Here is a 12,996-nt window from a genome sequence, read left to right as displayed (position 1 = left end):
AGAGCTCACATGCTGCTCCACTTCTGGAAAAAACAAATGCTCCGTATTAACTCTAGACTCACTAGGATTAGGAAACAGTTCCAGAGTAACCTTATCCTTCTTGTCACGCTGAGCACCCTCAAGTTCAGGGCAAGTAACTGGGAGGAAAGGAACAAGAATATCATGTTTTAAATGTTTCTTTTCCTTGTGTAAATTATGTTTTGGTCATTTACGTGAGCTTTATTAGATCAATGCAACATCTTTACCTACAGCAGTAAACCAAACAAGAGGCAGATCTCTGGCAAAACAAGGAGTATGCTAATTTAATTTACAGAGCTTGGTTTGCGAGGGAATGGAGATGAATGCCTGCACACCACTTTTACAGAAGTATTCAGTGATCTGTCCCAGGAAAGTTACCCATTACTGCCACTAGGCATTTAACTGTCGAGTTAACACAGAGCCACGTTGAAATTCTACATTTCAATTTTAACAGACAAACAAAGCCCATGACTGCTAGCATCTGGCATAGACTTCAATATTGTGCAAACATTAATCCATCTCATTCTCTAATTCAGCCAGTGACCTTAATACCAGTTCAGTTCTTAATCATCTGGCTGTATCAGTGCAGCTGGCATTCATTTTGCTTGACACAAGACCTACACAATAAATAACAATAAAAACCCCTCTTAGACGATGCTTGACAATACTTAACCCCAATTGCAATCGATTTATCTGCTAGATTTTATTTTCGTAACCACGTCTAGACAACACTCACTCACAATAACTGAGACAGCTAAAAGAAAAGCCCTAGAAGACTTTTTAGCCCGTTACAGAAGAGGACACTCCAGCACTGAAAAAGAACGAGCTTTACCAGCACGTCACCAAAAACCTGCAGCTACAAGATGGGGAACCTCGTGGGACCAGTTCCCATACATTTACATCACGTTGCCCAAATTTCACGTGCTCCAAAGCTTTGCCTGCTCACCCACGTGAGTGCACAGGAAATGCCAGCGGCGCAGAAGCGTAGCCACCATGCCAGGGTAGCAATGAAGAGATGACACAGAACTAATAAGAATTATCTCAAGTTTTGCAAGAAAGACTGGAGGCCTCCAAAAGAATCACTCGTCAGCTGCCCTCTACTTCCTATGACTATAAACTGTAGAGAATTTGAGATAAGAGCTTAAAACTAACTCCTCTAAAACCTCAGGGGGAAAAAAAACAACCAAAAACAACCAAAAAAACCCCCACAACCCCTCAAAAGAGCAGTTTAATATATTATGATACTCCTTTTGAGGGTCTACAATTTTGATTCACAAAGCTGCTTAATATATCCTAAAGACTGGTTATTCAAACAAAGTTATCTCAAAACAAAAGCAACAAGTGAGAACCACGGAAAAAGAAACTGCTATTTTAAAACCCCACTGCCCCCGAGCTATCCTCCTCCTCCTCTGGAGCAGCAAGAGTTCCTCTCTTTAATAAAGTATCATGAAGACTTCAAGGGGAAAAATAGTTTAGACAAGGAACAACATTTCCCTTGACAAGTTCCTCTAAATAGTTTTAAAGCAAAAATAGCTTCTCTTCCTTGACATTCATGGAAGTTTCTCTTTTTTTGTTTTTCCCCTTTAGGGGTAGTGGTGGTGAATATATTTTTCTTGCTACAAATAAATGAATTTGCAGGTTGAATATCATGACATAAAACTATTTAAATCAGGGACAAGTGAACTTCAAAACTAATAATTTGACATTTAGATGGAAAAATACTCCACTATTAGAATAGCAGCATTGGCACAGGGTTAACCTAAAACGGACAACGCCACTTACTCTTAACACAAATCGAGCCTTGAAGAAGGCAACTTGCTGACATCACCTCCGTAGGCTATAAGATGTGACATTAACATGTTGCAATCCTCGCAAAAAAGTGGAGGCCGCGAACCATATCTGAAAGATGGGCACCAGCCTGGCTGGCAGACAGGCCGCTTCGTCTTCCCCACCCACACCTTCAGCTTTTCTTCTTTCCAAAGGCAGCTTGTAGGAAAGAAATTTGATCAACACCTAAGTGACCTGGAACTCTAGTTCACCTTAGCTGGGAAGCAAGCGTTTGCACCTCCTGGCCCCCCGCTGCTAACAGAAGTTTTGGGAATTGTTGCTTGGTGGGACTTGAGGCCAACAATGCCAGGGAAAATGGGGCTTGCAAATAGAAAAGGAAAATTCTTGATGCCCAAAGACAGTTTACTGACAGTGCAAAGAATAATCCTCCCTTCCAAAAAAAAAAAATAAATAAAAACTAATAAAAAAAAAATCAATCTTTACCTACTTCACAGCATAAAACTCAGTAACATCATAAATATGTAGATTTACATATTCTTTACTCTTTGCTTTTAAAATTCTGTAACTTCAGCTTGTTCAACAGTATATTACCTGACCAAGGTAGTTAGAAACAGATGTTCACAAAATATCATCAGCTAGACATTGCAGAACAGATTATATATATATACACACACACCAACATCTGGGTGATGATATTTTGTGAACATCTGTTCCTAACTACCCTGGTCAGGTAATATGTATATATTGCAATATCTGGGTGATTATTTCAAGTTGAAAATGCCAACAAGTACAGGGTTTAAAACTTGTACTTTCTCTACAGACCTTAGGCAGGCTTTGTATAGAAAGTCCAAAGTCAAATAACTCGCATGCAGCGCCAAACACGCTGAATACCAACGGCACAAGGGAAGCAAGATTCATGTAATACAACTTCTTTTTGCAACTAGTTATGCAGGGAGAAAAAAACAAACCACCACACACATTAAAATCGAGATTCTACCTGTCTCCCTATTGTACCCTAAAATCTAGGCATAGCATTGTCAAGAGCATACCCATTTCACATCAACTAAAGCAGCAAAATGCGCAAGTCCTGGCTGAACAGCAGCTAGTTCCAACCTTGTAATATAAAAATATATTTGGCACACTCATCATAACATGTCACGGAGCTTTTCTTCCTAAGAAATAATAGGGTAAATTAAGGACAAATTAGTTTAAACTTACACTTTCTGGAGGACACCAATAAGCAACAGCTGAAATTGTGCACAGACTGGGGGTTTTTTTTCTGATAGCAAAAGCCTTAACTGCTTCTCTGGAAAGAAGGAGAGTGTGGCAGAGCACACCGGACCTGCCAACACGTAACGTAAGCCTGCAACACCAACACCGCTACCAACCTGTAACCACATCGCTGGTCCCAGGACGCATTTTCTGGAAAACAAGAAGCCTCAAAGCTTACTTTCACCAGATAAATTTGATACTAGGACGTACAAGAAAAACCTCTCTGGAAGATCTTAATGCTGCGTAGCAATGGTTACTGATTAACTAGAAATCTTCAACTTATCTGGGGCTGAAAGGACTGTGCTCCGAGTATACAACTGTACGCTGTTAAAATAGAGTAGCAGTTTAAGCATATTGGCACAGGACAGGCATAAATAGTTGTATGAAGTAACTCTCTGTTGTGGTTACCTCAAACTTCAACCAAGGTCAGACCACAATTTCCGTCAAGATTATTAGAAGCCCACATGAATGCCTCTACATCAATAAAATATTACAGTTCTCAGTTAGTAGGTCTAAATATTTGGCTTTCCTCCTCGTGCCACAAACTCCGGGCATACTCCACTCGCAGCAGGATGTCTGGATCTGCAAGGGGCTGGTAGCACCACGCAGCATCTCCCGCTATTGCTTCCCCAGCATAAACCACCCCGGCCCAATTCTACAACATCCTCTGCCCTACCTGTGCCTTACAGAAAGCCAAACTTTTCTAATTGAGAACTGTATTTTTAGAAAAGCAACGACTTACGGATTATTTGCCACTTTGATAAACACTTAGCGCTCAAAGGGTACTGTAATTACTAGTTCAATGTTTTACCACAGATACCTATTACAGATTTGAAAGGCACAGCTCGGAAGAACAGCATGCCATCTTACAACTAAGCTCCACAACCAGCATTTCTGGTTTAACGCGTCCCAGTGAAGGATACAGTGATCCTTTCAGATCCTCAGAGAGCGGCTAGTCAGCTCTTGACTTCCATCCCACAGTAAGGCTAATTTTCAAGTTTTTCTTGTACCCTAGGTATTCACGAACCCCAGAATTCCCAATCTGATTTCCATCTAGCGTTAGCCACACTTTGGCTACAGTTAGATAAAATAATTCAAGGAGCACGGCTTCCGAGTTTTTCAAAAATACCAAACTCAGTTTAAGTTCTTCTGTGACAGAAGATGTTAGCATTTGCAATACATTTACATCAATATTCACCCACTTCTCCAAAGCGAGCAGGCATATTTCTGACCACCGTAACCCATCTTTAGGATTACAAAACTCTTTCCAAAAGGGGAGAGTCCCAGTACTGCGCAGCACTGGGCCACCCAGTGACCTATATACAGCAGCACCAGAGTTCAGCTTCTACTCCATAATTAAACGAGCTACACTCGCCTCACTCAGCTGTCCTAGAAAGCACAGTCACTCAAGCCAGAGAGTGGTTTTGGGTTCAGGAGGCACACAGCCTAACCCGCCCCCATCAGAGCTGCTGCTACGTGATGCACCTGAGAAGAAAGCACTAGCGCACACTTAAAAAACATGCCGTATCCACTACTGCACACAACCATCACGTATCCCGTCTCCCCACACATAAAGGCCACTTTACCCCACCATCCCTTACCACCGATTCAGAGCTTTGGAGCAAATACACACACACACACACACGCATCCCCCCCAGAGGAGACAAGGAAGGGCACCTTTGTGGGGGGACCCATTGATGCTCTCGGAGCTAGACTGCATGTCCACGGTGGTTCTCCTGAGGCTGCTAAAATAAGCCCTGGACCTGGAGAAGCTGCTGCGTGGGGACCGCCCGTGGGGGCTGCCGAAGAGGGCGGAGGTGCCGTCCTTGCGGGTGAAGATGCCGCTGAAGAAGCGCAGCAGCCGGTGCTCCTGGGCAGCGGCGGGGCCCTCCCGGCCCAGCCGCTCCGAGAGCCGCTGCAGATCGCTGTTATCCAGAGTCCGGTTCTTGCTCTTGCTCCGCTCCCAGCGCTCCAGCTGGGAGAGCGGGTCCGCCTGGCTCAGCACCTCGCCCACGTCCAGCGTGTTGCGTTTCTCGGGGGGAACGATGGGGACGACGGGGGTGGTGGGGGTGATGGTGGTGATGGCGGCGGCGGCGGGCGGCGAGCCCTGCGCCCCGGCCCCCTGGCTCGGCGGCGGCCCGGGGAGGCAGCCGGAGCTGCTGTGCCGCCGCACCCGGCTCAGCGCCCGCATCCGCGGCAGCTCTGCCCCGCCGCTCCAGTGCCTGAAGCTGAAGCTCCGCCGCAGCAGGCCCGGCTGCCGCCAGGGGCTCTGCCCCCGCTCCCCCGCCTGCGGGGCCTCGCCCGAGCGGCCTGACGGCGGGCCGCGGGTCCCCGGAGCCCCGTCCTCCTCCTCCTCATCATCGTCGTCCTCCTCCTCGGCGGAGGCTCCGGCTTCGGCCCCGCCACAGGTGGCGGCCGGCTCCCCGCCGCTCCCCTCCGGGGAAGGGCTGCCCCGCGGCCCCCCCGAGGGCGAGCTCGGCGGGGAAGGGCTGCCCCGCTCTCCGCGGCACCTTGAGGCGGCCCAGCTCCAGCTGCCCGGTGCTGAGGGTCCTGAAGTTGCGGAAGCCGCAGGGGCTGGGGACTCGGTCCCGCTCCTCGCCCTCCTCCTCGCCCTCCTCCTCCTCCACCAGCAGCAGCCCGGCCCTGGTGAGGCTGGAGGAGCCCGGCGCCCGGCTCCCCCCCCGCCGCCCGTGGCGGGGCAGCTCCGGGCCGGGATGGCCGCTCTCGGGCCCCAGCAGCTCCTTCTTCACCATGGTCACGGAGATGCGGTAGACGGTTTTCCTCTGGGGGGTCCCCCGCTGCATCCTCTCCGGAGAGGAGGCGGCGGCCGGCGGCTCGCTGCTGTCCAGAAGATACATGTCTCCCCCCGCTGCTCTCCTCCCCTCAGGCAGCAGCATCCAGCCCGGGCATCGCGGCGTGCCCGCCGCCGGAGATGGAGCTGCGAGAGGGATGTGGGTTTCTGGAACCGCCAATCGAAAATGCAGAACCACAAACCACTGCAACCCAATTAAAAAAAAAAAAAAATTAAAAAATCCGCCTGTGTCACACCCCGCTCGGGGAGTCACTCCGCTGCACACCGCGGGGCTAGGCGGCCCCCGCTTCAGCCGCTCCGCTCCGGCATCGCTCCTCGCCGGCGGACGGCGTCCATGTAAGCGGCATCCAGCCCTGCCGGCCCCTGCCGAGGAGACATCGAGGGACGAGTTAAATCCATGCAGCAACCGCACGCATCCTCCTGCGGATCCCAAAATGCATTGCTGGGGAGAAGCGCGGTCCGGTATTCAGGGGATTAGAGCAGCAGCAGCCTTCAATTTCATTGTTTACAGCAAGGCTGCACGTTTGCGGATCTTGCGTCCTTTTTTTTTTTTTTTTTTCCCCCCTGCTCCCCCCCCCCCTCCGCCGGGTAAATCCGATTAATATCCGTCCTCGGGATAGAGGAGAGGCGGGCAGCGTCAGCCCGCTGCCCCGGCTGGGCTGGAAGGGGGCCCGTTTGGAAACGAAAACGCCGCCGTTCCCAACCGCAGCGGGTGCAGGAGCTCCCGGCCCCGAGGCGCACGCCCCTGGGCGGGCAGCGCGGCGCAGCGCCGGGGCGGGCAGGCAGGCAGGCAGGCAGGCAGGAGGGCGGGCAGGCAGGCAGGCAGGCAGGAGGGCGGGCAGGCAGGCAGGCAGGCAGGAGGGCGGGCAGCGCTCGGCCGCGGCAGCCGGGGCTCTCCCAAGCGCCGGACTGGAGTCCCGCCCGCCGAGGAGCGGGAGGAAAGCGGCGAGGCACGATGCGGAGGAAGGCGGTGGAGAGCAACCGGGCTCGCCCGGGAGGAAGAGCGGACTCTCGTGCAGCACTTGTTTTCCCTCTCCCAAATCTACTCTCTGAAAAGGAGTGGTGTAGCTACACCTCATGCTTCCCCATCCAACAGTCTCAGGATTTATCCAGGCCCACGCAAGGGCACGGCCAGCATCACCCATGAACTTGGACCAAGGCTTAGACCCTGAGTCCGCTGTGCATCCTGAGATCTTAAGTCTCGCCTTCTTAACAATGAAGAGTCAAAATTACCCGGAATTGACTTATTTTCCACCTGTGACAATGGCAATTGTCCTTAATAAACATTTGTTAACCCTAACACTTTGCATAATTAAAAAGCCACATTATGATATGGTTTAGTCACACAAAAATCTGACCTACTGTATCCTTCACAACCGTCGGTTTCAACAGAACCTGGCTCTTCTACAGGGCTGGGAGAGACTGCGACACACCACACACTCCTTTCACACCCAGCTTGCCAGTTCTCAGCAGTCCACATCAGAGCTCAGTCGTTAACAACCAACAGATGCCACATTAAAAAAAGTCATTAGTAAATCATGATGGCAGACACCAGAAGTTAAACAGCGTTAGGAGTAAGGTATCTAGGTTCCACGCATAACATGCTTTTAAGAGTCAAGCTTCAAAAAAATACCCTCAACTGCCCTGCACTTCCCTTCCAATTCTCCACTCAAACATCTTTGATCAATGCCAGAAGATTCAAAACCAGTAAACATGTAAAAGTGAAAATCTAACTCCAACAGAAGAGAACCCCAAAGCTGTCAAGGCAGGTTACCCCAGGATGGCTTCAAAAATCAGGGAGAAGAGAACAGAGAAGACAAAAGCTTTTACCTGGGTGTTCCCCCCAACCAGTACCGCAGTTCCAGATGATGGGACAGACACGGTGGGACAGACGGGGGATGAGCGGGGCAGGACATGCCCGCAGGAGCATTTCCAGGTGGGGGGTTGTGTCCTCACCCAAGAATGAGGGACGCTCTGGGTTACAGCTATTACACACATTAGTTTACTGGTGACACTGGGATCCTGCGACACACGCTGCAGATCGATTACCAGTTGGAACACAGGGAACTGCTGATTTAACTCACTTCTTCGGATACGACAGATGCTGTTGTCTTTAACGCTGAATAATCAACATTTATTATTCATCTTTGCTCTATTCATCACAGAATAGATGTTCAGATACCTGATGTTCAGCAGGTACCTGATTAAGACCAGCTGCAAACGCTGTCCTAAGAACAACCCAACAGGAGCTCACGCTTGACCACCCTGAAAACAGTTTCCAGTTGCTTTTAAATGCCTGTTCACCACCACAGAAGGGTAGTAGATTTTTCCAGTTCTGACATCCAAAAGGCCATTTCCAGTATGGGTTTCTAAAAAAGGGGGGCAGAACCCGTTATGAAGAATGGCTCTAACGAGAAATACAGGAATAAGAATTAGAGGTACACGCATCACTAAACGCCAAACACTTAAGCCCACCGGCCTTCAGCCACCACAAGGCAGTGCAGCACACCCACATCGCGACTCGCCGATCGCATCCTCCACCCAACTCCGGGCCGCGCTTTCCAGCGCGCCGCTCCAGGAAAGCGGGCTTCTTACCGGGGTGGAATCAACCATTTTTCATCCTCCCGGGATGACAGACCCCTTCAGAGGAACCACTTTTAAGCGCAGACAAATAGCCGGCACATTCCTTCAACCCTCTCCAGAGCATTCCCCCCCCCTCCAGCTCCCCGGCGGCGGGCCGTGCCGAGCCGAGCCGTGCCGTGCCTCTCCCCGGCGGGCAGCTGCCCGGGAGCCTGCCCGCGTTCGCTGCCGGCCCCCCCGAGGCCGTGCTCCGGTCCCCGGGCTACAGTCACAACGGTGGTGCAAGTATTTATATGGATCATGGGTTCGGGATGCTGCAACAGCTCTTCTACAGGTAGTAGTACATCATAGCCGGAGGTTGCTCTGATCGCTCATCACAACTTGCCACCCTGCAACTTCTTGTAGGACTTCTTGTAACGCAACCGACTCGGCTGGCAGTCCAAAGACCATCATCTGCGGGTCCCGTCACCTCTCTTCACCATCAGACAGAGAAACTACCCCAGCTTTAAGAACTCTGCCATTGGCTGGCCATGCAATATCGGCTCTCTCAGAGCAGCGGCATAATTCACAGAATAAGGCATGTCATTCCTTATATTCTGTAAGAGGTCCAAAATTACCATGGAGGCCCTATGCAATACCTTCACTCGAGGGTTTCTACCCATAGCCTGCTGCACTCACCCCAATCGGGCTGAGATCCAGGCGACTTCAGCAGCAACAGCACATTCCCTCCTGCCCTACTACTCCTCCCGTCATGCAATTAGCACGGATCCGGTCCCAGAACAGGAGAAGTCCCTCAGGCCCTGGGACGAGAGCAGCCAGAAGCCACGGCAGCCAACCCAAACAACTCATTTGGCTCAAAGCCTACGCCGTGTGTCCTGAAGGGCCCTCGGCAGCAGCTCCCGGTTACCTTTCGTTCTGCGGGCAGCCGGAAGCACGGAGCATCACGTACACGCACGAGAAATATGGGGCTTCGCCAACAAGCCCTGATGACACAGGAGGTTATACCCCTTTTTTATCCCACCTAACTCAAAAATTGCAAATTGCTATGCTACCTCCAAAACACTGTGCCTGACAAAGTCTTACTGGCCCTCCAAGATAGCCACACGGAAAAGCAGTGCCATGTAAATCCCCCATTCAACGTGCCATTAAAGGGTCATATTCACCATTTTTCATTCTACTGCCAAGGTCACACCTACCTAGGCTACTTTGAAGATCTTCATCAGCGACAAAACCAACTCCCAGTGCATCTGTAGAGGCAATGCAAAGCCGTTTGAAAATGCGGAATATAATATTTTGATTTTTCACAGAAGAAGTTGGCTCATGTCACAACACTGCCAGCAAACAAGAGAAGCACTCTACTGTAGAGTCTCACAATTTCCAGCAACAAAACCAAATCATTTATTTTAAATCGACACGGTGAAACATGGGTGTCTCAAATACATCTTTAAAATGCTTCGAGCAATCTTCACGTGGACTTCTGCCTTGCACAGCCTGCTTCACTTTAAAACCGCAGTGCTGCAGTACCAGCTGCATCTGTAGCGAGACACTGTGCAGCGCTAAAAGGCGGCCACAAATTAAATACTACAGATTTAAAAAAAGGACAACAAAATAAAATGATCGGAAAAAGTGTAAGGGGAACCCCATGAATACGGCATTCATTGCTTCCCAATGTGAATTATATTCTGAGTTGAGTTTCACATCGTTGCTGATGGGGTCACCGGCACACAACGCTGACTGCCGAACATTAACAACTGCGGGGACGACCATGCTGGGAGGAGAAGCCTTATTACCCTCCAACAACTGTAAAGCAAGTTCACTGTAACCATCTAATATCACTGGTACTGACTTTATAAAACAAAGAATTATTAAATCACTAAAAGTGATGTAAAATAGGCTTGGCATTTTTCTCTTTTCCCAAGAGCTCTTTGCAAAAAGACTCTTAAGTAATTCTTAAATTCCTTATTCTCAATTCCTTACAAGAATTTCACATCCTGCCAGCAGATTCAAGGCAACCAACATTCAAACGTAAAAGCCCAGACAAGGAGAAACATATGGCTCATATACATCTCTAGCATTCGAGCATTAAAATTTCAATCCTGAGACAGCCTTGACAGGTCAGCCTGTTTTGCTGACAGCTTTAGGGGTGCACAACCCTCGTGATGCTGCTTGATTAATATGGCTATGTTTTGCTTTTTATTGGACAACTGCTAGTCATTCAAATCTTCCCTGCTCTCATCGTCCTTTATTAAGGAAAAGCAGACCTAGATTTAATGGTTTTGCACAGTGCAGGTTAAAATCTAGACACACGGTATCATTCCAAGTAGTTATTCCTTTAACAAATTGATTGTGGAAGATGAAATTAGGTCACCTGAACAATTCTTGCAATAATTCAGATGCAATTTCACTTTTCTAGAGCTACTGTGCTCCATCCGCTGTTTGTCATTACAGATCAGCGTTCAACGAGGAAACAAGAGAAGGCATCTGGACGAGAACAACATTGTGCTGGAGGGTACCAGCAATACAGAGACCAAACTCGAGGTCTCTCTCGAGCCACAGGGTTTACATTAAGGCACTGATCTGTGTTCTTCTGTCACTATGCACTTGTCCGTTAAAATAGGCCTGAACTCACTGTAGGCGATTCTTTACTAAGACAAAGAACAGAGACAATCTCACAACAATACACAGAATAGGAGCTACCAGCGAGAAGCCAGCATTTGCTATCAATAATGGTCCTACTGTCAATGAAATCACATTCCTGTCCTTAAAACACAGGATGCAGGAAAGTGAACGAGGGTGATGGGATGCGCAGTAAAAACGCAACTCAATCATTTGTCTTTCACCAGAAGAGAAATAAAATGTTTACATGTCTGTATTTAATGGAAAGTGAGGTTGCAGCAAGCCCATTCAAAGCCCAAAGGCTTAAAAATGCTTCCATGCATTGCCGAGATCTCTGAGGTGGGTCACGGGACACCAGGAATCGGCTTCACCTGGTTAACCATTTCCAGAAAAGCCAAGACAGAACGAACATACGTGTAAGAAGCACTCGGCCTGCAAAGCTACGGCGGTTCTTAGGCAAAGGTCTCGGCACCGAAACAGTAATCCTGCCAGCGGCCACAGCGGTTCATCGCAAAAAAACTCAGGGTGCTTTCAAACTCCAACGGGTGCCAGCCCCGCTCCAGGAAGGTGATGTGTCTCATTGCCAGGTCGATTGCGCCAGATGGGATAATACAGTCTACAATACTTTTCCTTTTAATTAAGTGCGGATTTTAGTACTTCCTTTCATATAAATTATGTTTATGTACTTGATAGCCTAGAAGGCTCGTGCTTCGTGAGAATATTTTATAATATAAATACAATAATGAAAGATCTTTGGCTCCTACCCATTCATGAAAGATGAGTGATGGGGAAATGGGAAAAAAATAAATGAGTTAAATCAATTATGATCTTTTTGCACCATGATACACACTAAAGATATGTTTTTTTTTTAAAATCTGTTATCTGAAAGCTTCAAGCAAATTCCAAATTCCATATAATTTCTCATGCCCAAGTGCGGCAGATTTCATCACTGAAATTTACTTAAAAGAACAGAACAAACCTCATTTTTTAAAAGGGGAAAAAACCACAAAAAGTCTTCAGTTTTTCTGCATGACTAAGATTATCCTGATTTCTGCCCTCAAGCTGCTGGAGCCATTACAATTAATATATTTTGCCTATCCATCTGCTTCTCTTCAGCTTAAAAAGAAAACAAAATACCTGGCTGCAGTTACATTTCTACTGAATTAAATAGGATAGTCCTAAATTATCTTCTCACTAAACAAACAGGCATCCAGAGAATTAAGTCTGCAAGATTCATCTTCCCATTTTAAGTAAAGTGTTTTTTTTTAGATCACATCATCTGACAGAAGAGTCACAGCCTTTTGCTGCTATAGAACTTAATTGAAGCAGCAGAGCAGGCAAAAAATAAAACAAACTGTAGAAACAACTTTTTTTTCCCCTTAATACTTTAAGCTAAGACACTAAAGCTTGCAGTACCCGTCCTGAAGGCTACATGGTGAATCTTCACATGGTGAATCTGCCCGGTGAAGGTGGCACAGTTAACTTGGTTTACAATTCTGTTGTTCCCCCAAAGCCTTTGATACGGAACCAAAACTGTCCCTGCTTTGTGCTCTGCTGCATCACAGCATTTCAGCGTGCGGGTAGCAAAAGCTCACGTGGTCTTGTCAGCAAACTCCAGTAAAAGGCCGTAGGTGAACCAGACTAGTGCACAAAACCAAATCACTACGGGACTTTATATGCAAACATTAAATGTTAAAAGTGAGGCAGCAGGCAGTAACACTATAGATCATCCTCCTCCTGGGACACTCAGAGCTGCTAGAAGTTGTCCCTGCCCCTGCAGTGCTACTATTGCGTTACCTGCAGTTTTATCTGCTCCTCCGCGGAAGGAACAAGAGTTACTGCTCTTTGCAGCCCTGCAGTCAGCTTGCCACATAACTCCAAAACTCAACCTCCACTTTAATCCAAGTTTT

At 48.2% G+C, this 12,996-nt stretch overlaps 1 protein-coding gene across 1 annotated transcript in view; it reads right to left on the bottom strand.

Annotated features, from left to right (window-relative positions):
* The window catches only part of AGAP1 (ArfGAP with GTPase domain, ankyrin repeat and PH domain 1), a 297,553-nt gene extending 290,994 nt beyond the window's left edge, over positions 1 to 6,559 (bottom strand). The window contains 2 exon segments of the mRNA XM_075755906.1: positions 4,756 to 5,537; positions 5,539 to 6,559. Of these exon segments, the coding sequence (XP_075612021.1) occupies positions 4,756 to 5,537; positions 5,539 to 5,975 (1,219 nt within the window). The 5' untranslated portion in view covers positions 5,976 to 6,559.
* Positions 6,560 to 12,996: the final 6,437 nt, after the last annotated feature.

This window comes from Balearica regulorum, chromosome 6, assembly GCF_011004875.1.
Source record: "Balearica regulorum gibbericeps isolate bBalReg1 chromosome 6, bBalReg1.pri, whole genome shotgun sequence".
Classification (NCBI taxonomy): domain Eukaryota; kingdom Metazoa; phylum Chordata; class Aves; order Gruiformes; family Gruidae; genus Balearica; species Balearica regulorum.
Note: the sequence above shows the minus strand (reverse complement) of the source record. Positions and strands in the feature narration are given on the sequence as shown.